This window comes from Micropterus salmoides, unplaced genomic scaffold (assembly GCF_014851395.1).
Source record: "Micropterus salmoides isolate LMB-PRFRI ecotype aquatic unplaced genomic scaffold, ASM1485139v1 Ms_hic_scaffold_6, whole genome shotgun sequence".
NCBI classification, from domain to species: Eukaryota; Metazoa; Chordata; class Actinopteri; order Centrarchiformes; family Centrarchidae; genus Micropterus; species Micropterus salmoides.
The window spans coordinates 15721354-15749338 of NW_024044348.1; the positions used below are offsets into that span (position 1 = coordinate 15721354).

At 40.2% G+C, this 27985-nt stretch overlaps 1 protein-coding gene across 1 annotated transcript in view; it reads left to right on the forward strand.

Annotated features, from left to right (window-relative positions):
- Positions 1–10703, forward strand: part of gpc5a (glypican 5a) — a 142351-nt gene extending 131648 nt beyond the window's left edge. The window contains exon 9 of the mRNA XM_038701276.1: positions 10266–10703. Within this exon, the coding sequence (XP_038557204.1) occupies positions 10266–10423 (158 nt within the window). The 3' untranslated portion in view covers positions 10424–10703. The remainder of the gene's footprint in view (positions 1–10265) is intronic.
- Positions 10704–27985: the final 17282 nt, after the last annotated feature.

The window sequence follows — 27985 nt, forward strand, 5'->3', positions numbered from 1 at the left end:
AATCACTGGTTTTTGCTCTTGCTTCTTCTTAATATAATGCTGGTGTAATCCCTCCAACTTTACTTGTTCACTGCAGACTGAAAATAAGATTCTACTACTTCTCTCAGGTTCAGTTCTCAGGTTTATTTCTGGCAGCAGGCAGTCTAATAACGCTGTCAAATGACACAGAAATCAATGTGGTTAAATGGTAGTGAAGCTCCTACCCCAGGCGGGAGTTGACAGCGAGCTGAAGGGTCTCAGCTCTTTCTCAAAGCGATTGTTAGCTCTGAAAACAGAAATTACCCAAATGGAAGCCTTTTCACAAATCTACATTGTTTGATATTAGTGTTTATTATAAAAAGCCATGAACTCTTTTTATTTTTTAATTCAGATGCAAAGACTGGCATGATGACAAATAAGAACAATACTGTCAAAAGTTACAAATAACATAGGGTAGAGTAATTGTGAGAGTTCATTTGCACAAGTAAGGTTTGGGGGTTCTGGTAGTACCAGACTCCATACATTTAGTCTAATACTTTCAGTTTTAATAATAATTTCCCCCTTACTACATTGATATGACAGATATATTTATGAGCAAGTTAATAAATCAAACATTGTTTTTGGAGGTATCCTGGTGGTAGATTCATTAAGACATATCCTAGTGTAACGGCAAAGTTCTCGGTTTGATTCCAATTTCTTGTCTCTCCATACTATTTGTGTATTGTCAAATAAGATAAAATGCCTTAAAACCTTTTTCTTTTTAAATCTTGTATCTCCAACCTGGCAACAGCCTTGTACCACCTTGATGACAAGCCCTGTTTGATATCATCAGAATAGCATTTATTCCTTTATCTGATCTAAAAGCATGAAAGTCTCCAAAGCCGGAGATCAAAGCACTACACAGCAACAAAGTGATGCATTTTAGGAGCTTTGCATTAGTTGAGGCAGAGCAGTGCAGTCTTGCTCAAATCAGCTGATCAGCCTCAGCTGTCTCATTCATGCTCAGTGTCACTGGCTCATTGATGCACAATTGGCTCAGCTACCAGCTAACATAACACCCAGTCACATTTGTGTACTAGTTGGGCTTTAAAAGCGATTAGTTCTCACTACTACACTGCTTGATACTACTGATTCCCTCATGCAACCCTTGTTGTTCACGTACAGATAAAATCCAAGCCATAGGAGATATGTCTAACTATTCAAACAAAACGGACTGAACCCCTCGAATGTATAATAAAGTTACTGTAGTTAGATTTAGTGCCACCTGGACTTTTTCAAATGTTGTTCACAATTTATTACAAGTCTGAAAGAGATACTTCTTTGTAATGAATACTTTTACGTTTAATACTTTTTTCCTAACACAGAAAGTCAGATAGGATTAGCTGAGAGTTTCTGTGTAAGATACCTCTCCATAGCAAAATAACCCTGTTAAACTAAAGGAACAGAAGCTGTAATGAAGTTTGACAAACTTGAGCTGTTTAATAATATAATATAATATTAACCCTGTTACTCAAACAGACCGGCGGAAGATGTGGACATGCAGCTCTGAATGTTGACTGTCTTATAATCACACAAAAGGCACTTTCCATTGCTGCAGTTGTTGTTGTTGTTTTGCAGTCTTTTTTCCTGGTGCACTTAGTGCGTTATTGATCAATGTTGGTCCAAGTCCTCAGGAATCAGCTTCCATTGATTTCACTTCAGTTGTAAGCCTCTCTTTCTGACCTATGTCTCTTTTCAGACCAAGCACCTTTTCAAACATCCTTACACCTCTGCTAAAACATGTCACTACTGCAGCACTTTCCAAGCAAATTTCCAAAATCATTATACTTTGATCCCAAAAAAAGACAGACCACTAAAGCTATTTTCAGCTATTAGCTGTTTGAGACTCATTTTTGTACAGCCTAAAACTCTCCAGTAGCACAAGAAACATGTGTGCTCTGTAGGGTTTGTTATATTGGGGACGTAGTTGTGCTGTTAGAGGGGAAATATGCTCCTTCGCCTGGACCTTCATTATCATTCATAAAATGAACCCGCTTATAGCCAGAGGATTCAGCAGTGATGATGGTTATTAATAGCTGCAATGCAGTCGGAGTCAATACTGTGTGTATATGTGAGATATTAAGTAACATGTACATGTCTGTGTTTGTAATCAAGTATGTGTGTGCCAAATGAAGAGACCTCCATTACTGTTAGTAGTAGCATGTTAGTTTGAGAATGTATTTCAAGATTTTAGATTATTTTTAATGTTCATTTGGCAGGATGATGCATTTTTAGAATTGCAGAAGTGTCCTAATACAAAGATCTGTAATGTTAAGTGACTGTTGTGTCAGGAAGTTAGGGAATTGCCATGGTAATGGTTCAACCAAGCACTGGAAACTGAAAAGATGAATAGCATGTTAAAGAACGTCATTTTGTTCCTACGACCACTACAGGGCTTTGTTATTTGAACATATACAGATGTCATTTTGCTGAATTTACTCTGTTGTTTTTCTTTAGATGGAAAGTTTCTCTAAAGTGGTCTCCATCTTGCTATTGCTAAGTTACTCAATGAAAGTGGTGTCATGTTTTAAACTCATTTAGGCTGACTTCTGAACAAGTTGTTGAGTTGACGGAAAGTATAAGGATGGAGCCTCAATTTGACTAGGTTTTACCAATAGGACAGATTGGGAAAAGATCATTTAAATATTTTTTCTAAACTTTTTCTGAAGTATTATTTAATGTATCCATACTTTAATTATTTTATTTCCTTATTTAGTTGCATCTGTATTGTGCTAAATACACTGTATATATACACACATATTGAGTTCAGACCTCATGTTCATGACTTTGTGTGAGGTTTTATTTTCTCCTTAAAATAATAGGTAATATTTGACGGCTATTTAGCCGGAGTCCTTTATCGAGTACAAACTATTGGGGGTACATGTATTTTTCTTTTTATAAACTGTGATTTTCCTTTTGTGTGTGCCTTTGAGATCACAACTCTCAGTATTTATCAGCAGTCTGAAAAAGAGCCTTGTTCTCGAAACATTACAGCTATTAAAAACCTTTTAACGGGAGCCACTTGGTATACGGATCTGTTTCAGCCCTGCTAGGTTTGATTTTCTTGGCATAAGTTGCTTGGTGTTTCCTCTGCAGTTAAAATGAAAAAAGTGTTTTCAGTGGTGCAGAATTTATTCATCTGAAAGATACATTCTGTCATTCTGTCTACAGCTTGTTGCTGCATTAGAAACCTTGAAGCTTCGGTAAGAGGAATTGATTGAGGTGTTGAAGTTCAGTGCTCTTGGGTACAAAACTCAGACGGACTATCTGTGAGCTGTAGACCTTCAAATGGCTGTCCTGGGGACTCCTCAGCAGTGAATCAATAGGCAGTTAATTTGAGGCCACACTCAGGTGCTTCAATGGTAACTCATGTATGGGCCCTTACATGTAGGAGAGGCAGGTTAAAATAAACATATGTTTTTCTTAATTAAAAACATATTAAAATGTGGTGAAATCTGCAAGTTAGAAATCAAAAGTGGCCATTCATAAACTTTAATTTTATGGCAAACAATAAGATTAGATTAGATAAAATGTTAATAAGATTTAAGATTTTAATGATCCTCCAAGGGAAATTCTGCCCTTACAGCAACAAGTAATTGTTGTGGATCCCGCTTTCGGGAAAGGAATTATAGGCTATTTCTGCTGCACCATAAAAAGTCGAATTGAAGTCTAGAGTACAAATGGCCTCTGCAGCCGGCCTGTTGGTAAGATAAAGTTTGATAACAGAGCATTTATAGACTTTGAAAGGTCTAGGTTAGACTAATCCTGCCCATGACAGACTTATGACCCTTGGGCCTAAGTGAGAAATTCTAATGTCCTGGAGCAGCTGGTCATCTGTTGGGGTTCAGCTTCACTCTTTCCCTGTGGGGATGAACCAAAATGGAGTCTTAGGTGTACTGAGGTAACACCAGTAAGGCTAAACAGGACACGCTGTTTCACTCAGAAGAGGACACTGAATTTCCCCCCTCAACACTTGAGGTCTCCACAGAGATGTGAACAGCAAGATAGATGTTGACAGCTGGTGTGGTGGAATTGTCGGAATTGATATCCGTTGCTGTTAAGGTGTAATTTCAAAGGTGTAGACAGTTTGGAGTGTTTGAGTTCAAGTCGAGACAATTTGGAGTATATGATGTGAAGGTTAGAGGGGAACCAAAGCTAGGCGGTTGTTCAATTTTTATAGCTTTAAGTCATTATCTCATAGACTATATGTCCAGTATCTTGTCTTTAAATGTTCTCTGTACACTTGCACTAACAAGGATCTGCAAGTTCTATTGAAGGCAAAAGCTAATTTAAAATGTCCTCCCTTTATAAACGTATCTCCCCATATCCAAACCTTTTCTAGAGTGTCAAAGAAAGAGTCAAGCTGTGATGGATTGACAACGAAACAGGATCAGTATTATTCAGCAGTTTGACTGTTGTTTTTTTATTTTGACATTTTCTGCTCTGTTAACATACATTATGTGATTTAGATACTGTATTAATCTGTTAGCACCAACATGTTAATAAAGAATATATGTTTGTATAATCAAAATGAGAATTGTATCACTGTAGATGTTGTATCATTGTACACGGAGCACATCCCGGACAGCGCACTTCACCTACTGGGATTTTATCTCATCCGCGCAGATCGTGAAAGGAAGCTCACGGGAAAAACACGGGGAGGCGGACTCTGTTTCTATATAAAGGAAGGTTGGTGCACAGATGTCACAGTGTTGAAGAAATCATGCAGGCCTCACTTAGAGACATTATTTATAAACTGCAAACCTTTTTATTCTCCGTTTGTTCTGGTCACTGTTTACATTCCACCTCAGGCCTGTGTTAGTGAGGCGTTAACTACACCTGGCCGACCAGATAACTAATGTGGAGAAAAAACATCCAGACTCCCTGCTCATAGTTCTTGGGGACTTTAACAAAGCAAACCTCAGTCATGAACTTCCAAAATACAGACAGCATATTAAGTGTCCCACCAGGGACTGTCACAAGCTGTCACAAGGTCTTATTTATTTTTTCCAGCATCCTTTGCACTATGCTCCATCACACTGTGTACATGTGTACATGTGTACATGTGTATGTGTACCTGTATATCATATCCACCTTCAACATGTACATAATGAGAATAGTTTACTCTTGCATCCTTTGCACTCTGATCACTGCACTATTTGTCAATATGTCTATATTGTTTTGTTCATAGTGTGTATATTAGTGTTGTCTATTCTGTAGTTTGTGTCTGATTTTATTATTATTTTATTATTGTGTTATTGTATTATTGTATAAGTAAGCACATCATGAGCAATGTACAATCCTGAGTCCAATTCCTCGTATGTGTACACATACCTGGCAATAAAACTGATTCTGATAGTGTTGTCCCACCTAAAATCCATCACAGACCCACTCCTGGACCCCCTGCAGTTCACCTACAGAGCCAACAGGTCTGTAGATGATGCAGTAAACTTGGCCCTTCACTTCATCCTCCAGCGCCTGGACTCCCCAGGAAACTACACCAGGATCCTGTTTGTGGATTTCAGCTCTGCTTTTAACACCATCATCCCGGCCCTGCTGCAGGACTCTCCCAGCTGAGCGTGCCTGACTCCACCTGCAGGTGGATCACAGACTCCCTGACGGACAGGAAGCAGCATGTGAAGCTGGGAAAACATGTCTCTGACTCCAGGACCATCAGCACTGGTTCCCCTCAAGGCTGCGTTCTTTCCCCCCTTCTCTTCTCCCTGTACACCAACAGCTGCACCTCCAGTCACCAGTCTGTCAAGCTCCTGAAATTTGCGGACGACACCACCCTCATTGGGCTCATCTCAGGTGGAGACGAGTCCGCCTACAGGTGGGAGAGCGACCATCTGGTGACCTGGTGCAGCCAGAACAGTCTGGAGCTCAATGCTCAGAAGACAGTGAAGATGGTCATGGACTTAAGAAAGAGCACAGCCCCATCATCCTGTGTGATTCCTTATTCACCACTCTGGAATCCTTCCGCTTCCTGGGCACCATCAAGTGGGAGCTGAACCTCATCTCCCTCACCAAGAAGGCCCAGCAGAGGATGTACTTTCTGCTGCAGCTGAAGAAGTTCAGCCTGCCAGAGACAATGATGGTGCACTTCTACACCGCCATCATTGAGTCCATCCTCACCTCCTCCATCACCATCTGGTACGCTGCTGCCTCTGCCAGGGACAAGGGCAGGCTGCAGTGTATCATTCGCTCTGCAGAGAAGGTGATTGGCTGCAATCTTCCTTCTCTTCTGGACCTGTACGCCTCAAGGACTCTGAGGCGAGCAGGAAAGATTGCAGCTGACTCCTCCCACCCTGGACACAAACTGTTTCAGACACTCCCCTCAGGCTGCGGTCCATCAGGACCAAAACCTCTCGCCACAAGAACAGTTTCTCCCGGGTCTCCCACTGACACTCCCCCCTTGCAAACGATACAAATGTCTCTGCACATGTAAATACCGTTTCATCTCGTGTCGGGCTCAGACCTGGCACGTCGCGCACATTTGTTGTTGATTGTTGATCTTTGTTGTTGTATATTTCTATGTTGTCAGTTTATATATTTATATGTACACAATATTCTCTTCCGTTACGTTACTTCTGCACAGCACAGACCCAGAATAATGCCCATGTATATATCTGCAACGTTGTTCTTCAATTCCATATTTATATATTTCCACATTTATTTATGTTGACTGTATGTTTGTCTACGTGTAGCACCTTATCACCACAGCAAATTCCTCGTAAGTGTAAAACACTACTTGGCAATGAAGCTCCTTCTGATTCTGTAAGTATAAAATTAATTAAAGTAAACTGTGAAACAAGGTAGGGTCGTTAGCAATGAGAGGATGTGCAAAATAGCAGCAGTACAGTCATCAGGATAAACCACAAGAATATGCATTATGAAAAGCAAATATTTCTGAAGGCCATTTCAATATTATTGAAGTATTGCAACTGCAAGCACTGTGTAGACTGTTATTTTCTATATATCTATATATTTCTATATGCAACATCAAAAGTAACCTTTTAGATAACTTGACTCCTTTCACCGTAGTTATAAACCCACATTTTAAAAAAAAGTACAACCTGTACTGTGTAGAGTGCAAAAATACAATACGAAAAGTACTACAACATCACATCAACAGCAACTACGAACTGCAGGTGGAATAGTACATGCAGATACACATGTTAAGGGGATGTTGTAAATCATTGGTACACTAGACTGGTTTATACTCAGCTTCATTAAGTTTATAGTCATGATTTTAAAATTCAGTTAAAATTACCTTTCCTTTAACAAGACTGTTACATCTGCACCTGTTAATTAACAATGACTGGATCCTAATATTTCAGGTAAAGCCAGAACCTGAGACAGCGTTTTCCTCTGTGCCATTGTTTTCCAAAACCTTTTGAAACACAAAAGCGAGGTGCATTTGGTCCTCCTTGTAGTTTATTTTATGTCAATCCCACATATGCCATTAAAACACAAAATGTGTATTAATCCGCCGCTTAAAGTAGTTCCCACTAATTACATAATTTACTCCTCTTTAACAGCTTCAAGTAAAGTTTTTTAACAAACTACAGTTCCCAGCTGCTGTGTGGTATTTGAAGAATCTTCTAAAAACAAAAGAATTTACCACAGACAGAGGAGGATAGTCGGAAAGTCTTGAGAGCCTAACACGCTGTTGGTTTTGGTATCCAAAGAAAGTTAAAGGGCAACTGGATCTGGTTGAAGATACTAGAAGACGTTTCGAGACTTCTACAGTTCTGAAATGACTGGTAGGGAAACTCAGCTATTTAACCTCTGTGGGATTATTTGCCAGGATCATCGATACTGCTGGTTCATTAGTGCTTCTGGCTGTGGTAACGATAGTCGTTATGGTCGTTAGAACCACCCGTGGCCAAGTCTGAATGACCATCTTTAGTATCTTCCCCTGAGGCCAAGAGGTAATGCTTGTTCAGTTTCCTGGGAAGTGATGAAAGGACAGCATTGTAAGTGGGGATAAGTGGTGGCGTAGACCCCCTCCTCTATCAGCGACGGCTTTTCAACCCGAGTGTAGATGGCTTCTTTGACACCTCTTTCAAACCATCCATCCTCTCTGTCTAAAATGTGCACCTCGAGATCCTCAAATGAGTGTCCCTTATCCTTCAGATGAAAATAAACTGATGAGTCTTGACCTGAGGAGTTAGCCCTTCTGTGTTGAGCCATGCGTTTGTATAGTGGTTGCTTAGTTTTCCCAATGTACAGGTCTGTGTGTTCCGTACTGCATTGGACAGCATACGCTAGATTGCTTTTCTTGTGTTTGGGTGTGCAGTCTTTGGGGTGTACCTGTATCTGTTTGAGTGTTCTCGGGTTTAAAAAACTATAGCAAACCTACTCTTGGTTAATAAAGTTATGAATAATAATATTCGGAAATATTATTTCATAAGAACTCGTTTTCGGAGCACCACCTGAGTAGCCTACCGTCCGTTCAAGGTTTCAGGACGCCATGGGTATGGTTCTAATAATTACACAATTACTCACTAGTGATCAGTTAGTTAATAATTGCTAATCATTTGGAATCAGGTTAATCAATCAGTCAGGTTACATAAATCAAAGACATACAACAATAATGATTAAACAAGGGAGCAAGATAACAAATGAACACAAGTTATGTGATCATAACTAAGTTAAATTTTTAACTTTGTTTTATTTCTTGGGCCGTGTTCCCAGGGGGAGGGCTTTGTTTCCCCTGAGACTGTGTCTTAACCTTAATATGTTTTTAAAGTCTATTTGTGCGTTTTTAATCAAATACCTTTCCACAATCAACTCTTAAATGTCATAAACAGTTATACCGTTCTGAGTTTTAAGCATTTGATAAAAAGAAAAGTTATTGTTAAACATTTCATGGGGATCAGAGCAGCTGAAAGGGCATCTTAACTAAATCTAACTTCCTGAAGAATATTGACAGCTAAGAACATGGCTTCAGATTCCAAACAATAAAATACATTACAGAAGGAAAGGCTTTAACAATGACATGTAATTTGTCCTCTGGGGGGGCACTGGTTCCATAAGAGGACCTGAGGGACCCTCTGATTATTTAACTTATAATATTTCTGTATCATATAATTTCTAAAAAAGTATATAAAGGTGCTGGGAACAAATCATTAGTTACAACATAAATTAAATGCAGGAATGACTGTGAGCGTAGAGGATTAAAGCTCTTTAAATTAACTTTCTTTATGGTTCCTTCTTTCCAACATAGTTTCTAACTACAACATAGTAATAAAACTACTCAAATTGAAGTGACAGGCCTCTAAGTACTTAAAGATTATTTAATTCAAACAAAGTAATAAGGCAGGTTTATAAGGAGACAACATTCTTGTTCACACAAAGGAATTTTGTGGCTGCTCCTTCTCTTGTGTCTGGCTTTCCTCACAAGTTTCCCAACTGGGTGTGAATAGTAAGAGGGTTCTTTGATGCTTCGAGGTAACTGGCAGGGTGAGGTCGGTTGCCATGGCAGTTTAGAGTTTCCTGACCTCTGTCCGAAGAGGTCCTGGTCGCCTAGTTCAGGATGAGGTTAGTCTCTGGACAAGGTTAATATTGTCATTTTAACAATCAGAGTGGAGCAAACCTTTCAATCCCTCCTTTTGGGTACTTCAGCTGTCTGTTGAGGGTTGATATCTCAACCCCCCCCCCCCCCCCCTTGTCTCTCAGGGAGAGACAAAGAGAGATTCTGGATTCTTCCCTTTTGGCATAAAATAATTAAACCAACACTGGCTGGTTCACTACAAAACACAGGGATGTAGTGTTTGTTGAAAATCCTCCTGAGTTTCTCTGATACTCCAGACACACATGGAATCACAATGTTGTCGCGTTTGACCTTCTTTTCCTCATCCCCTGTAGTGTTGGTCTTCGTCTTGGATTTTGTGGCTTTTTTCACAAAGGTCCATTTAGGGTACCCACAGGCTGTAAATGCCCGTTTCAGGTGGTTCTGTTCCTTCTCTCTGTCTTGTGCACTTGTTGGTATGTTGTTCGCTCTGTGGTGCAGAGTTCTGATGACCCCTAGCTTATGTTCCAGTGGGTGGTGGGAATCGAAAAGTAAGTATTGGTCTTTGTGTGTAGGTTTCCTGTAAACCCTAATTTGCAGGCACCTGTCCTTTTCAATGTGTACAGCACTTGGCCTTCCTGGACTGTGTGACAGCAATACAGTTTCCATTATGTTATATTGATAATGAGCATTCTTCTGACTGGTCTATTGGTTTCTGCTCTCTCCTCAGTGAGTCCAGATGTGACAGATGATCACAAACAACAGCGTCATCACCATTATCCACCTGCCAAGGATTCAGAAATGGAGGGCAGATCCAGGAGCCTTGGACTGACAGGAACCATCTGGGTCTTGATATTTCCTTGCTTACACATGCTCCGGGCCTTGTAACAGCTGCCTTTTTGCAGCATGACACTTTCAAGACTTGATTTCAAGCTTATTTATCCAGAAACAAAATTGCCAGTGGATGTAACAAGTTCCAATATGTAATGGAGCACCACTTCCACACAGTGCAGGACATGGTAGGAGTGAACACTAATGATCGCGTGGAAATTACAAGACACTGTGGCTTATATGTAAAACAGCATTGGTTCAGCTTTGCAAATATTCATTCTTTTTTATCAGTTACCTGGCATTCATTAACACTAATAATAACTTAATGGTATTATAATTTAATTGTATTTCTGCACATAATTCATGATCTGTGTGTGTGTGTGTACATTGAACATAATTATAAACGCAACACGCATGTTTTTACCCCCATTCATCATGAGCTGACCTCAAAGATCTAAGACTTTCTCTATGTACACAAAAGGCCTGTTTCTCTCAAATATTGTTCACAAATCTGTCAAAATCTGTGTTAGTGAGCACTTCTCCTTTGCTGAGATAATCCATCCAGCTCACAGGGGTGGCATATTGAGATGCTGATCAGACAGCATGGGTATTGCACAGGTGTGCCTTTGGCTGGCCACATTAAAAGGCCACTCGACAATGTGCAATTTCACTGTATGGGGGGGGGGCAGTCAGTATCTGGTGGGAACACCATTTGCCTCATGCAGTGAAACACATTTCCTTCGCATAGAGTTGATCAGGTTGTTGATTGTGGAATGTTGGTCCACTCCCTTTCAAATAACACGCTGTCATATACGCTGATCCAGAGCATCCCAAACATGCTCAATGGGTGACATGTCCGGTGAGTATGCTGGCCATGCATGCTTCCAGGAATTGTGTACAGATCCTTGCAACATAGGGGTGTGCATTGTCATGCTGCAACATGAGGTGATGGTCGTGGATGAGTGGCACAACAATAGAACCTCAAGATCTCGTCACGGTATTTCTGTGCATTCAAAATGCCATCAATAAAATGCACCTGTGTTCGTTGTCCATAACACATGCCTGCCCATACCATAACCCCACCGCCACCATGAACCACACGCTCCACAACGTTGACCTCGGCAAACCGCTCACCCACACGACACCATACATGCGTCTGCCATCTGCCCTGTACTGTGAAAACCAGGATTCATCCCAGTCAAATTGGTTACGATGAAGAACTGCAGTCAGGTCAAGACCCCGATGAGGAGGACGAGCATGCAGATGAGCATTTCCTGACAGTTTGTATAGAAAGTCCGATTGTTGCAGCAGCTGTCCGGATGGCTGGTCTCAGACAATCTTGGAGGTGAAGATGCTGGATGTGGAGGTCCATGGCTGGTGTGGTTACACATTGTCTGTGGTTGTGAGGCCGGTTGGATGTACTGCCACATTCTCTGAAACGCCTTATGAGGCGGCTTATGGTAGAGAAATGAAAATTCAATTCACGGGCAACAGCTCTGGTGGACATTCCTGCAGTCAGCAATGCCAATTGCACGCTCCCTAAAAACTTGCAACATCTGTGTCATTGTGCTGTGTGATGGAACTGCACATTTTCGAGTGGCCTTTTATTGTGGCCAGCCTAAGGCACACCTGTAATAATAATAATAATAATAATCCTTATTTGTAGAGCACTTTTCAAAAACAAGTTACAAAGTGCTTTAACAAGTGTAAAGACAATAATACCCAAGAGACAATAATACAAAAAACAATACAAGATAAAAGCATGAAAACATTGAAAAGACTAAAATACAGATAAATATAAAATTAGTAAAATACAATAAAATAAAAGGGATAAAATAAAGTCAAATAAGATCGGGAAAGGCTCTCCTATAAAAGTATGTTTTAAGAAGGGACTTAAAAGAGTTCACTGACTCAGCTGACCTGATTTCCTCGGGCAGGCTGTTCCAGAGCCTCGGGGCCCTGACAGCAAACGCTCTGTCCCCTTTAGTTTTCAGTCGAGACTCTGGAACAGACAATAGACCTCTGCCAGAGGATCTCAAGGTACGTGCTGGTGTGTATGGGACTAAAAGGTCAGAAATATAACAAGGCGAGAGGCCATGAAGAGCTTTAAAAGTGATCAATAGAATTTTAAAGTCAATTCTAAAACATACTGGGAGCCAGTGTAATGAAGCTAAAATAGGGGTAATGTGGTCATATTTCTTTGTTCTGGTTAAAAGCCTGGCAGCTGAGTTCTGGACAGTCTGGAGTCGATCAATAGATTTTTGGGTTAAACAGGTGAAAAGGCTGTTGCAATAATCCAGGCGTGATGAGATGAAGGCGTGTAAAATGGTCTCGGTGTCCTTAAAAGTTAACATAGATCGAATTTTAGCTATATTTCTAAGTTGATAAAAACATGATTGAACAAGCTTTGTGGTGTGCTGCTTGAAATTTAAATTACTATCAAACCAAACACCAAAAACCAAACACCTGTACAATACCCATGCTGTCTGCTGTCTTAATATGCCACACCTGTGAGGTGGACAGATTATCTTTGCAAAGGAAAAGTGCTCAATAACACACATTTTGACAGATTTGTGAACAATATTTGAGAGAAATAGGCCTTTTGTGTAAGTCTTAGATCTTTGAGTTCAGCTCATAGAAAAGTGTTGAGTTTATAATTTTGTTCAGTGTTCAGCAAATGACTACTTACATATACACTCACCAGCCACTTTAGCTATTTGACCTTGAACCTAATAATCAGCCAATCACATGGCAGGCATGGTGACGTGGTCAAGACAACTTGCTGAAGTTCACACCCAGCATCAGAATGGGGAAGAAAGGGGACTGAAGTGACTTTGAATGTGGCATGGTTGTTGGTGCCAGATGGGCTGATCTCAGTATTTCAGAAACTGCTGATCTACTGTTATTTTCACGCACAACCATCTCTAGGGTTTATAGAGAATGGTCCGAAAAAGAGAAACTATCCAGTGAGCAGCAGTTGCGTGGATGAAAATGCCTTGTTGAGGTCAGAGGAGAATAGGCAGACTGGTTCGAAATGACAGAAAAGCAACGGTAACTCAAATAATCGTTACAACCAAGGTATGCAGAATACTATCTCTAAACGATCAACATGTCGAACCATGAAGCAGATGGGCTAAAGCAGCAGAAGACCACACCGGGTGCCACTCCTGTCAGCTACGAACATGAAACAGAGGCTACAATTCGCAGGCTGACCAAAAGTGAATAGAAGATTGGAAAAATGTTGCCTGGTCTGATGAGTCTTGAGTCTTCAGCAGTGACATTCAGATGGTAGGGTCAGAATTTGGCATAAACAACATGAAGGCATGGATCCATCCTGCCTTGTATCAATGGTTCAGGCTGGTGGTGTGGGGGATATTTTCTTGGCACACTTTGGGCCTCTTAGTACCAATTCAGCATTATTTAAATGCGACAGCCTGCCTGAGTATTATTGCTGACCATGTCCATCCCTTTATGACCATAGTGCAGGATAATGCACCATGTCACAAAACTCAAATCATCTGAAAATAGTTTCTTGAACATGACAAAGATTTCACTTTACTTCAATGGCCTCCACAGTCACCAGATCTCAATCCAATAGAGCATCTTTGGGATGTGGTGGAACGGGAGATTCGCATCATGGATGTGCAGCTGACAAATATGCAGCAACTGCATGATGCTATCATGTCAATATGGACCCAAGTCTCTGAGGAATGTTTCCAATATCTTGTTGAAAGTATTCCACGAAGAATTATGGCAGTTATATATCATCACATCACAATGCAATGCACTCTACACAGTACAAGTAGCACTTCTTCTAAACTGCAGTGAAAGGAGTCAAGTTATCTAAAAGGTTATTTTTGATGTTGCATTTGAAATAGAAAAAAATAAGTCTGCACCGCTCTTGCAGTTGCAATATTTGTAAAAGCTTAAAATGGCCTTCCGAAAACTCTGACATGTACTGTATGTTGTTGTGCATTTTGTTAATAAGAACAAAAAATTATTTTGAGACATCTGCTACCATTCACTTGTAATAGCTGCCATGCTGTCTGGAGTCTATTTAATTGGTAAATTTCAATTGCAAAACTGACCTGTTATGCTGCTGCTGAGAGAAATGGTGAAAGGAGAGGGGTGGGCAGGTGGAAGAGGGGGGTGAGAGAATTCATACTCTTTTCTTCTTTAGAAGTAGATTAGCTTCCTTAGGAGTCTATTATCATCTTTCAAACTCAATCGTCCTCTACCTTCATAGGCCTGGATGGGAGCTGATAGCTCCTGAACCCACTGGTGAGGAAGAATCCAATTGCTTCTACCTGCTACCTGACTGCATACTGCTGGTGTGTTGCTGTGTTGCTGGCAGGTTTCTGTACAGAGAAAAGGAAAATGATTTGTTTCACATATGCCATGCAGGCCTGGTCAATGGCTGAGAGAGAAAAGTACTCACCATTACTGAAAATCAGTTATTTGGCCAACATATGCTGGGGAACAGCTTGTAGAGCTAAAAAAAATCTATGTATACACAAAAACATACACACATACATAAAAAAGAAAACTTAAAACTACTACTGCAAAAAGATGATAGGTTAAAATTAACTGACACATTAAATCAGGGCACAAAACAGCTATTTATTTTCCATCCAAAGGTACAATCTCCTCAGGTAGTCTCTTTGATCATATATGACCGTATTTTAAAATCCTGCGACCTTCATCAAGCTGCACTTGTCCTAAAGCATGCATGGTCATTTTTGTCATTAGTCACTTTCACCTTTATTATAGCAGGTTAGCCTTTTATCATGATATAAAGGCTGTCTGAGAATCTGAACCACTTCAGTAGCTTGGAGTTTTTCCAACTACAGTCTCAAGGTTTATAAATGGCACTCTGAGATTAATTATACTCATCATTTCTTACCGTATTTTAAATGTAATGTCTACTTAACAAGTCACAACTGCTCCCCCAAACCAATTATATATTAAGTTGGCACCATCAAAGTCAGTGCTATTGTCATTTGAACAACTGTTTTAATGACGCTATTAAAGACTAGTGTTCAGTCTCTAACTAGGTAACAGGCAGCAGGCAGAGACAAAGATGTCTTGAGGCTAAATATAGATGTCAAGTTACACTGATTCTCCCAGACTTACAGGAAAGAGTTCAATGTGATGTCTTATGTGGTTATTATCTCGCCACATATTGAGACCATTATCCAGAGGAGGCAGGAAAGGGGCCAGATACTAATTGTGATGATGCCAGTGTCAATGATGTGCACCCACATTCAGACAGGTGTCACCCAGCAGGCACTGCAGTGTGTCAGAACCTCTTGAATAACATGCTTACTCTCTAATATTCTGTTTGGAGAGTGTTATTTGAAAAAAAGAAGTTGCAGCTCTATTTTGACCCAGATTGCATTTTTTCCTGCAAGAATTTAATTTTATACAATGGACTTTTTATTACATCTTTAGTTTTTTTTTATTTATTATTATATTTTTTTACATAGCCCAACCGTGAATAACACCCCTCTGTTCTTTCCCCAAGTGTGCCCAGGCCTGCTGAGAGATGTAATGTATGTTTTATCGTGGCTTTAGAATGATTTCCTCTCCAGTATATATCACTGCTTTTTCTTGGAAACCGTGAGTTCTTGCTACAACTGAAATTTAATTTCAAAAGACAAAACTTGTGATAATTAATCAGAGAATGGTGTTCTGTTCTGCCCATTCTTTATTAGATGACAGTTTTTAATAAAATAATGAAAAATAAAGATTATACAACAATCCCTGATGACGTCTGGCCAGCTTCTTTCATTGCTGATTTAAGGTAGTTACTATGTGCAAGAATCCAATACATGAAGCCACTTTGGTGCGAAATTTCATCCTGTTGATTAAGCGGCATGATCTCGAGCCCATCACACTGTTCCTTCACCTCGACACCTTGAACCTGAGATTTCATCCTTCGGGTGCCGATAGGTGAGAGTTGGAACAAAGATTGAGCAGTAAATTGAGATCTTTGATTTACCGCTCAGCTCTGCCTGTATGTTGACTGTGAGGACAGTGTCCCTGACTGACTGCCTGTCTCACGGCTGTATAAGACCTGACAATACTTGAAGTCCTTCACCTGGAGCAGCTACTCCCTACGAACCTTACCTACTTACCTAGTTTTGCCAACGAGAGCTCAGAGTCTTTCAGCTCTGGTTCCAGTCCAGAGGATGTGTCTGTCAAATGTTGGCTTTCCACAGCATGCTCTGTCTACCTCTCAAGAGAGGATATCTGAATTCATGTAAACCTCAAAATGATTGCCTCATTACTACTGCAGTGATGCTGTCTGGATAATTTCATAAAGTGTCAATATGTGTAATGGACAGGTGCTCAAAGTGCAGTTTTTCTTTGTAGGAACTTTTCATTGCTGGTAACTGGGAGTGGGGAAACCTGGACAGTAACAGGACAGTGTTCACTTCCCAAACAGAGACCCTAAAATGAATTGTGATAATGATCTTCTGCATTTTAGAAGAGGTAAAGACAGGTATTTTCGAAGCTCTCATTGCAGCAGTTTCTCTGTGCAGGAGTGAGTCCAATTACAATATACTTTGGTGTCTTCAAAATTACTCTGAGCTAAAGCCTCAGATAGTATGAACTGTTGTCTTTGGAGTCTTTTATCTCTGCATACTGAAGAAGGGCTTCTGGGACCTTCTAAAGAGAATAGTGCTGAGCACTGCTTAAATGTATACAGAGATTAATTTCATATTCCCATCAAGGTTTCTGTTTCACTCAAAATTATTACTGTGACCTTGACAACGGCTAACGTTTAGCCTCATCTTAGACAAGAGCTTTAATCATCACAGTGCAGACGCAGACAGGGCTTTGTATCATTCTTAAAGGTGTTCATGGTTTTCAGAAGCTTAACTCTGCACACAGGACATGCCTTTCAATGAGTCAAGAGATAAATTGGGAAATATGAGTGAGGTCGTTTTCAACTAAGGAAGGGTTATTACTACAGTAACATTGTAATGTCTAAATGATATTAACAGCAAATGTATATTAATGTGTATTAATTTAATGTGTTTTACAATTTTTCTACATTTCCCCATTCCCCAGTCAGTTGCTTTTGTCCAGACAGAAATATCTCAACTACTATCCAAGGAACTGTCATTAAATTTAGCACAAACATTCATGATCCCCAGAGGATGGACCTAACAACTTTGGGTGATCATCTGACTTTCCATCTAACGCCACTAGCAGGCCAAAGCTTTGACTTATCCAGTGAATTAATACATTATACACAAGATCAGCTGTACTTTGCATTTGGTGCTATCATGCTAACACGTAAGACAGTGAACATGGTTAACATTAGACCTACTAAACATCAAGATGTTAACGGTGTCAAGGTTTGTGTCACAGTACAGGTGGTAATGTTTTCTGAGCATGTTAGCATGCTGGCTCTAGAATTTAGTTTAAGGCACCGCATGGCTGTTGACTCTTTGTCTTATTTATTTTATTATACTTAAAAGCAAATATATTTATATAAATTTTATGTGTTAAATCACTTTTTTCAGCAATAAGTTGCTGTATTTCCCCCTTTTGTTTGAATACCATGCAATGCTCTGTTTTAGAAAAGTTCACCCCAGCTTACTCACAGGTCTGAGGTCAGTGTAGCATTGTGTGAACTTTTAGTTAAATCCCTCCTACACAAATCTAACACACACACATAAGTCTATCATGCACAGGCAAGTACACATACAAATACAAATACTGTTACAAACTGAAGTAGGGAACAGTAGTACTGATGCCAATATGTGCAGCACAGGTCAAGTGCTGCTGTTGACCTGTTCAGTGTAAAAATACAGAGACATTAAGGATAATCACAGATGTATTTTACTGAACATTCACAGATTGGATCCAACAGTAAGGTTAAGAACCTGCATTTATTCATGACTGCGCTGTATCATTTTGATTATTCATTTATTTTATTTTTCATTTTCAGATAGAAAGAGAACAGTTGTCGTCAATGAGCACCAAACTGAGCCACCCTGCTTTTTTTTAGGTGCTTTTTACATTTCTTGGTGTGTGTTTTCAGACATTAATGGTAAGCTGAAGGCAATGAGAGACACACAGAGAACCACCCCACCACCCAGACGTAGCAGCCTGTGCCTTCTCACTCTCATGTTTTCTGTGTTCAAGCCTTTTTTCCCCTGTGAGAATGGAGTAAACAGTCCCATCAATATAGTGTTTTCCCGCTGTCTACCCACCCACTGCTTCCAGATTATCAGACAGGACTACAGCACAGGTTTCACAATAAATTCTCTCATCCCTTCCCTCTCTGGCTTTCCTCTTCACCCATCTTCTTTTTTCATCACTCTGTCTTTCCTCCTCGCTCTTTTGCTACTTACTCTCCTATTAAAGTGAAGTTTTATGTCACAATACAATATATTTATATTTCAGAAAGCATTTTCAATCTCTGCTTTTCACTCCCATGCATCCACAGCACAAAAATGAGGAGTGCATGTTACTATTATATGGAACTAATATAAAATTAAACTAATATAAATCTATTTATATTCTAATTTATATTTATTGCCACAGCTGCCACACTATCAGTCATAGATGTCTTCTAATTTGACTTGAGGTCTACATTTCGCAGGCTTGCTGGGACGGGAGCCATGACTGCTGGGTTTACTCTCCATGAGCTGTGAACTGGGATCAGGTGTGATGATAAGTGACCATAAATAAGCTTGGAATATGTGTGCAGCAGTCCAACATTTATGAAAATGTTACTTGATGTACTGCTGTAGTGTCAAGTAAACCTGCAGTCTGGTTAAGAAAAATCTAGGACAATTAAGGGGGACGTGAGAAACACCATCAGATGACATAAAAATACAAATATATTAGTTAGTTATATTAGTTAAATTATCAGTATCAGATCTCATACGGACAAGACTGGAAACAACACAAATAGAAGTATCAGTTTGTTGTTCTTCAATGCAAATATTTTTTACTATTTTGCTCTCCACAGAACAAAGAGGTTGAGACAACCAACATCAGCAACAGACTGGTTCCTTCCAGATGTCCCTGAAGCGTGGAGAGAAGACTGTTGTCCTCTTTATCTTCATCGTCTTTATCCCCATGTCTGCTGTTGGAAGGTCAGTTGGCCACACAGTGCGATATAGAGTGTGCGGCACACAGCAGAGGGCTAATTTGGCACACAGTGAGACCATAAGACAGGCTGTCGCTAATCCTTGAAATGTGAAAAATCACACGTGCAGTAAATGCTCCCTGGTCTTGGAGGCGGGGAAAAATTTAATTAATATTCCCCTTGTTTACACCTTACTGCTAAAAACTCAGAATTAGTTAATATTTTCTTTATTGCTTTTTCCTGATTAATCAAAATCTTTTTTTCATTACCATCATCACTTTCAATGATGTTTTTGGGAGAAGTGTTACATTTTATTTACTGACCTACTTATCACAGCTCCCACAAGCATGGCAGCCACTACTAAGACCATCCCCATGGCCACTGACCCATTTGCCAGACAAGCCAACCTTTGAAATTTAAAAATTTTCAGATCACATAAGTCATGCTTAAATTTCTTCACTAATATTTCTCCTCTGCTGCACACCAACACCTAATATCCCCCTTTTCCAATTCCCACCCACTTTCTTTTCCCATAGTTCTCTGGTGCAAGGTGGGAGTCCCGCTTAACATCAGTTCCTGACTGAGGCCTGACACATCCTCTGTGGACGTACTGCCAGTTCCATTTATGACACAAGCCGATACATTATTTATGCTTCTTAATTAGGTGGTGAGGCAGCAGCTTAGACTGGTGAGACATTTGGTAGATCAGGGTCTTGGATGGCACTTTTAGCATGACTTCGTCACTGCACACAAAAGCAAACATGATAGGAAATGGCACTGTGACAGAGGTTGGAGAGGATGTGGTATTTTTAGCTGCAAGCGATGATATTATTATGAACATTTTAAGAAAGGTGGAAATGAGCATGGGGTACTCATAAAACATCAGTGCACACAGAGTGTAACTCACATTGAAGATTAACATTAACCGACTGAATGTTTGCTCTTCGTGGTGTCAAGTCTGACAAAAAAAAAAACCCCGAAATTTGTAGAAGGGTCATACCAGCAAAGGAAGATGTTTTTCACATTATACCGTTGGCATGTATTGTTCTTAATGGACCACTGCATGAACAGACAAATCCTGAAGAGGAAAAATCAGCAAACTCCAGACCATTTTCGCTTTTGTGGAAAACATAAATGTCTGTGTTAAATCAAACACTTTTTCACATTTCATTTCATTTACATTTTATACCTTAGTGTCAGTCTAATGGTCCTCCTTATTATTCAGTGCATTTGAACTATGGCCACTCCTCCAGGGTGATCAGTTTTGCAAGAATGGTTCCATTTAGATTTCTTCATACTGACTTCTGACTGACTCGTCATAATTGACTGACTCCTCATAATTCATTATAGAATTGAATTAAATCATGTCAAATGTTAAAATATTGATATTATATTATAAACAGCAAATACTCACATTTAAGAAGCTGAAACCAGAGAATGATCGAGAGATGATAATCAGAATAGTTGCAGATTATTCAAATAATCAATTAATCAACTAATCATTTCAGCTGTAAATGTAATATTGTTAGACATTAGGTAATTGGAAGGAGGAGAATTTAATTTTTTCTGTTTAACATACAGCATAACCGGCATTAATATGAGCAATTATTAGCTAGGTAAATTCTATAACAATCAGTTCTGTAATTCTGTATTTTAATAATATTCATTTATTCATCGATATATACAACAAAAGGCTGAACACTGGCTGCAAATATTGTATTTTCAGAGCCAACAAATCTGGGCTGCTTTTGGAGCTAAGCCTTTTTAGTTTCCTCTTGTCATTTGGGGGTGGGGGAAGGCAGCGTGCTGTACCTGTTGGCACCGGAGCCATAAGCCTCTGACATGGCAGTATGCAGAACCTTGTTCCCCCCACCCACCACCTACACCGAGTACTGATCAGTGTAGTGACAGGCCCAACATCCACTGCATGGGCTCCCCAGATTCCTCTCTTTCTCAAGTCAAGTGGTGGGTCAAAAGGGATAAAACCGTTTTCTTTCTCTTCTCTGATGCATGCTAATACGCAGTCTGTCAGTACTGAGGTGGCAAGGCCCTCAGGGAGGGTTTTGCACTGAACTACTTCTTGTCTGTAGAAAGATCAGGGAGGGTAATCTCTGCCTGTGCTATCCAGGACTGTTCTGCTGTGTAATTCAGTCTTTATCCTCAATCCGGAGAGAGAAAGGCAGCACGGGGGAGGGGGGGTGTTACAGCAGAGAGACAGAGAATGAGAGGGAGAGAGAAAGAGAGAATTTTTTGAAAAACCTCTAATGAATGAAACAAGAAAAAGACAGAAGCATATTTGCAACAGTAACATAAATGCAAAGGGTTTAGGGCATTGACAAGGGGACACTTTTTCAGATGGAAATACATATTCACAAAGACTCTTTTCCAATGTAATATTTTAAACTTATCATTCTGAATTACACATGTCGAATGAGCCTCTCAAAGACAAGAAACACTGCTGATCAAAGCCATCTCTATATCACAGGAACCAGGTATTGAACCTGCCATGTTGGTTTTGAGGTGAAGTGCAAACACAGAGAGTGGGTGGAGAACACCTCAGCACCTGGTCTTATTTGTTAAAACCTAAAATACACATTTTCTTTAAAAAGGCAGGTTTTTAGTGAAGCCTGTCCAAGAGAAAATATGATACTAGAGATTCACTTTTGAAACTTATTTATGTCTTATTATACAGTAGTGGGCTGAATCCATTTAATTGCTCAAATCTTGTGGGAGTGACAATTGAAAAACCAAGGTTTAATTTCATAGGTCTCTATTTTCAAGGGATTTTTCACTGTCTCTAAAGCCCTCGCACCATTACTTGTCATGTAAAAAGCAATTACAATCAGTGCTGGGATGAAATGTGTCATCAGAGAATCCATTAACAATGTCCTCAGACCTTAATATTTATTGTCACCACCCTACTTTCAAAGGCAACACTGAGTTTTATGAGTTGTGAAGGACAATTAAAAGGCATTGGTCTCATTGTCAGGTCTGTCGTGTTAGGCAGTCTATTTTAGGCAATCATGATTTCACAAAGGTATTTATTGCAGTGATATTGTATTACATTAAATTATACAAGTGTTCCTGTTGGGTCCAGGCCTTGTATCTGACAGTAAGAAAGCTCTTTTGGACATTATGGTAGTATTAAACTTGCGCAGCTACTATAATTGTGTGGCTGCGATAAAATATGCCTTTATGAAAGAGTGAAGGGAAAACAACATTAGATTGCAACTGACAGTTGTCTCTCATTATAATTCAATATGCTCAGTCTAATACAGGGAGCTCTGTCTTAAAGGAATAGTTTCTCATATAGGGAAATACACTTCTTTGCGTTCTTGCCGGCAGTTGGAAGAGACGATTGATACGGTTGGCTGGAGGTTAAGGTGAGGGGAAACAAATATCAACAAGCAAACAGGCTTCAACACACCAGTCTTTTTTACCTCACAGGAATCCTCTGCACCTCACTAAGTCACGTATTCATGGCTTTGGTTAAAATACTTATTTTAACCAAAGGCATGATCTTTTCCTGAACCTAGCCAAGTAGTTTGGTGCCTAAACCTTAAACAAACTGTGATCGTTTCACAAAGTTAACCACATGATTATTGTTGTTATCATGACAACAAAGGTGCAGTATTCCTATTACTGGTCATATATATCGTTTTGGGAGTTACTGGCAAATTACCTATTCTGTCGTTTAGGTATGAGGATGTGTTGAACATCACAGTCAGACCATTACTTACTGAAAGTGCACCCATCTCCTCTTTGATATGTCAGAATGTGGAATGCTGCATAAATCATCAGTGAGACAGTAAAACATGAGTTGAAATAATGAATCAATTTCCTGATAGTATTTGAAGTGTCTAAGTAATTACCAACACTCACCATATCATCTCTTCTGGTTCCTGGTAACATTATGGCCTGCATGCTTTAGCAGCCATTTGCTGAAACGGCAACAGAAACTACTAATCACCAAAGTTAGTAGAATTCTAAAAATGCCCTGTTATGTAAAAGTTATTCTAACATTCTGAATGAAAAGATAAAGCTCAGAACAAATGGTTTCAATTATTATTTTTTGTGGTTTTCTTGCACATCAGATTGTGGAGCTGCACCCATACTGTATTTCTCTAACGCTACAGTGAAGCAGACTTAATTCTTTATACAGTCACGGGGTTTGCCAAAAGCAATTGAAAATTATCAAGTAGATCCCATAGAAAAAAAACTCCGCTCCGCCTTTGAAATCCATAAAATTTTTGTATTTCGTCTGGAGTTTGGCCCTTTCACTCTGCTTTTCCATAATTGAAGCACATAAATAATTGTTCAGACAGAAAGAGAGATTCTAATGAATAATTCTAGTTCAGATGTGAAGCAGTTTCGTCTGGTCCCCATTGCTGTTGTCATGTGAAAATGAATAAATGGATGTTTGGGGGACCTACTGAGATGTATTGAATGTGGCATTGCAGTGAGCTTTTTCGTCTTTGTCTTCTCTGTCTGCCAGACGTTCTGCTGCTTCCCTTGACTGACTAAAACGTGACCCTGAGCCAAGTTCAACAACTGACACTACCTGTTTTCTTTCACTTAAGCTTTTGGTGGGGGAGGGGATGTCTTCATTTGTGCACTGAGCATCTGTAACATGCTGCAAATATTCTAACACATGCATGTTAGAAGAAAATGTAACTATGGGTAAATAGATGGTAGAAATGTAATTACCCACATTAAAAAGAGCATTGATAAAAATGGACAGCAATATTTATATATATAGACAGTAGATTTGAGCATGTAATTCAACCCAAATTCAGTGTATTACAATATTACTTTTCATTCAGTTGAACTGTACAACAGTGCCACATTAAGTCTCAAAATATATCACCACCGAATTTTTTTTTGTTCTTAAAGTTCAAAGTAATTTGTGAGGAGAGAACAAAATAGGTGAGAGAAGTGGAGGACTTGAGATGATGCAAATTAGACAAGACATGAAAGAGGCTGTTTCTTTTATTAGCGTTCATTAGAGTTCATTAGTTTTCATGCAGTAATAATTCTTTCAAAGAGAGAGATCCATTTCATAAGCAGCAGTCTGTAATTTAGCCTGGAAATGTATTGGCTCAGCTTCTCATCACTCCGTCTAAAACGGACCGCACCTATAATCTGCTGTTGTAGTGGAGAGAAATTTGGTGTTTTGCATTATAGTCTTGCCTCAAATAATCATATTTTTTTTGTCAATGTTTTCACGCAATCTGCCACCATAAGTATTCATAGATCTCATATAGCTTAAACAGAACGAATTTCACCGCTGTCACTCAGCAATTCTCAATGAAGTACAAGGTCATTTTAAATAAAAAGCACAAACTATTTAAATATAAAAGCTATGAAATGTATCGAAATTCTCCAGAGGGTTTCTTAAAGTGCTAGCCAAATCTCTGCTTTAGAAGATAAACTGCACAGCAAGTCGCTTTGTAAAGATGTTAATTACTAAGTGATTGTGAAGTGTCAACCCTTCAGCTACATTATATTACACTCACTTCAGGGTTAGAGCCACTTTATATTATCATGAAAACCAGTAGCGTAAGGTAGTAAAACGGGCCCCAGTGCAGGCTGTTATGATGGGCCCTTGGGCTCCACAGTTACGAAGCGCGCGCGCACACACACACACACACACACACACACACACACACACAGCGTTCGTGTCTGTTTCATCATTGTGCACGGTTTAACAACTGATAATATTAGATGCAGTAAACACCATACATCCATCGTCAACGCTTATCCTGCGTACAGGGTCGCGGGGGGCTGGAGCCTGATCCAAGCTGACATCGGGCAAAAGGCGGGGTACACCCTGGATAGGTCGCCAGTCCATCGCAGGCAATAAATACCTAACCTGCTTAATTTAAAGCTACTTAAATCGATTTCTTTCCATATTAAATTCAACAGTTCTCTTTGTGTGCGTCTCTCTCCAATACACACGCGCTTTGGGACCCTCTCCTCCTGTTCTTTTCTCTCCCGTCTCTTCTTAAAACTACTTTTATGTTTGAATGGCATGACTGCTAGCTTGCATGTGTGCTCTGCTAGTCTACTTGTCAGATTTTGCGTTTCACTTGGTCTCTGGAGTCTTGTCACATGATCACATAGAAACTTAAGATTGGGCAGCCATACACATATTACCCAGCAATGATCACTGCATATGTGGGCTATGTGACACGAATATCAAAGAAAAAAAGACTCAATTTATTCTTTGGAATCATTTTTTTTATACTTCACCCCCTATACCTTATGCCTGCTACAGACGTTTGAGACTTTTTTTACCCACAAATGTTTGTGGTGTGAGACACCACGGCAAAGCATGATCACAATCATTCTTACCTTAACTACTTGTTTATTATTGTAAGATGACAAAGAAGGCCCCAAACCTTAAAGAAGTAGTCATTTTAATTCAAGCCACAGTTTTTCCCTAAACTTAACCACTTCCTTAACAATAGTGTTATCACATCAACAGGGACTTGTAATGGTTTTAGAAGGCACAGACGTTGTCTAGCCGATAGGGGCGTCAGATCAACAAACGCTTCTGGACATGGGATTGTTTAATTTGGAGACATGGATTTTTGTCCAGGAACGGGTTGTCTTTGCATGTCACCGCTTCACTGTAGACAACCCAGCTTTTTTTAGTAATTAGCTGCAACTGTAAAACTGCTTACTCAGGAAGGCTCCTGGACCTGACGGTGTCTCACCATCGTGCCTGAAAATCTGTGCGGACCAGCTGGTCCCCATCTTCACTCAGATCTTCAACAAATCACTGGAGCAGTGTGAAGTTCCCTCCTGCTTCAAACGCTCCACAGTCATCCCGGTCCCAAAAAACCGACTAAATGACTACAGGCCCGTCGCCCTGACATCTGTAGTCATGAAGTCCTTTGAAAGACTGGTGTTGGCCCACCTGAAGGACATTACAGGCCCCCTGCTGGACCCCCAGCAGTTTGCCTACAGGGCTAACAGGTCAGTGGATGATACTGTCAACTTGGGTCTGCATCACATCCTGCAACACCACGACTCTCCAGGGACCCTAGGATCCTGTTTGTGGACTTCAGCTCGGCGTTCAACACCATCATCCCGGACATCCTCAGCACCAAACTCACCCAGATCACTGTGCCAGCCTCTACCTGTCAGTGGATCACAGACTTCCTGACTGACAGGAGTCAGCAGGTGAGACTGGGAAACATCACATCCGGCACCCAGACAGGGGTGTGTGCTCTCCCCACTGCTCTTCTCCCTCTACACCAACGACTGCACCTCAGGGGACCCATCTGTCAAACTCCTGAAGTTCGCTGACGACACAACGGTCATCAGCCTCATCCGGGACGGTGACGAGCCGGTCTACAGACCAGAGGTTGATCAGCTGGCTCTCTGGTGCGGTCAGAACAACCTGGAGCTTAACACGCTCAAAACTGTGGAGATGACCGTGGACTTCAGAAGGACCCCCCCACTCTGCCCCCCATCACCATACTCAACAGCCCTGTGTCTGCTGTGGAATCCTTCAGGTTTCTGGGTTCCACTATATCCCAGGACCTGAAGTGGGAGCCCAACACTGACACGATCATCAAGAAGGCCCAGCAGAGGATGTACTTCCTGCGTCAGCTCAGGAAGCTCAACCTGCCTAAGGAGCTGCTGATCCAGTTCCACACAGCCATGATCCAGTCTGTTCTCTGCACGTCCATCACTGTCTGGTTTGGATCTGCCAGCAAAAAGGACAGGAGCAGACTACAACGTACAGAAAAAATAATCGGTGCCAACCTGCCCTCCATTCAGGACTTATACATTTCCAGAGTCAGGAAACGGGCAGGAAACATCACTGCAGATCCATCTCACCCCGGACACAACCTGTTCCAGCTCCTCCCCTCTGGTAGGCGCTACAGAGCACTGTACACCAAAACCAACAGGCACAGAAGCAGTTTCTTCCCACAAGCCATCACTCTGATGAACAGCTGATTTCTGACTCACAGTGTCAGGAACAATTCCTGTGCAATAACCCATTAACTCTGCCTCTAATCAGCCACCTGTTTACTGTTTTCCACTTATTATTTATTTATTCACCATTCTCTATTTCAGTGCTGTTCATACTATGTCATATTGTATATACTGTATACCAATAAACCTACCTCAGGTCATAAGGTCATAGGTCTTATTTATTTTTTCCAGCATCCTTTGCACTATGCTCCATCACACTGTGTACATGTGTACATGTATGCATGTATGTGTATGTGTACCTGTATATCATATCCACCTTCAACATGTACATAATGAGAATAATAGTTTACTCTTGCATCCTTTGCACTCTGATCACTGCACTATTATTTGTCAATATGTCTATATTGTTTTGTTCATAGTGTGTATATTAGTGTTGTCTATTCTGTAGTTTGTGTCTGATTTTATTTTATTATTATTTTATTATTGTGTTATGGTATTATTGTATAAGTAAGCACATCGTGAGCAATGTACAATCCTGAGTCAAAATCCTCGTATGT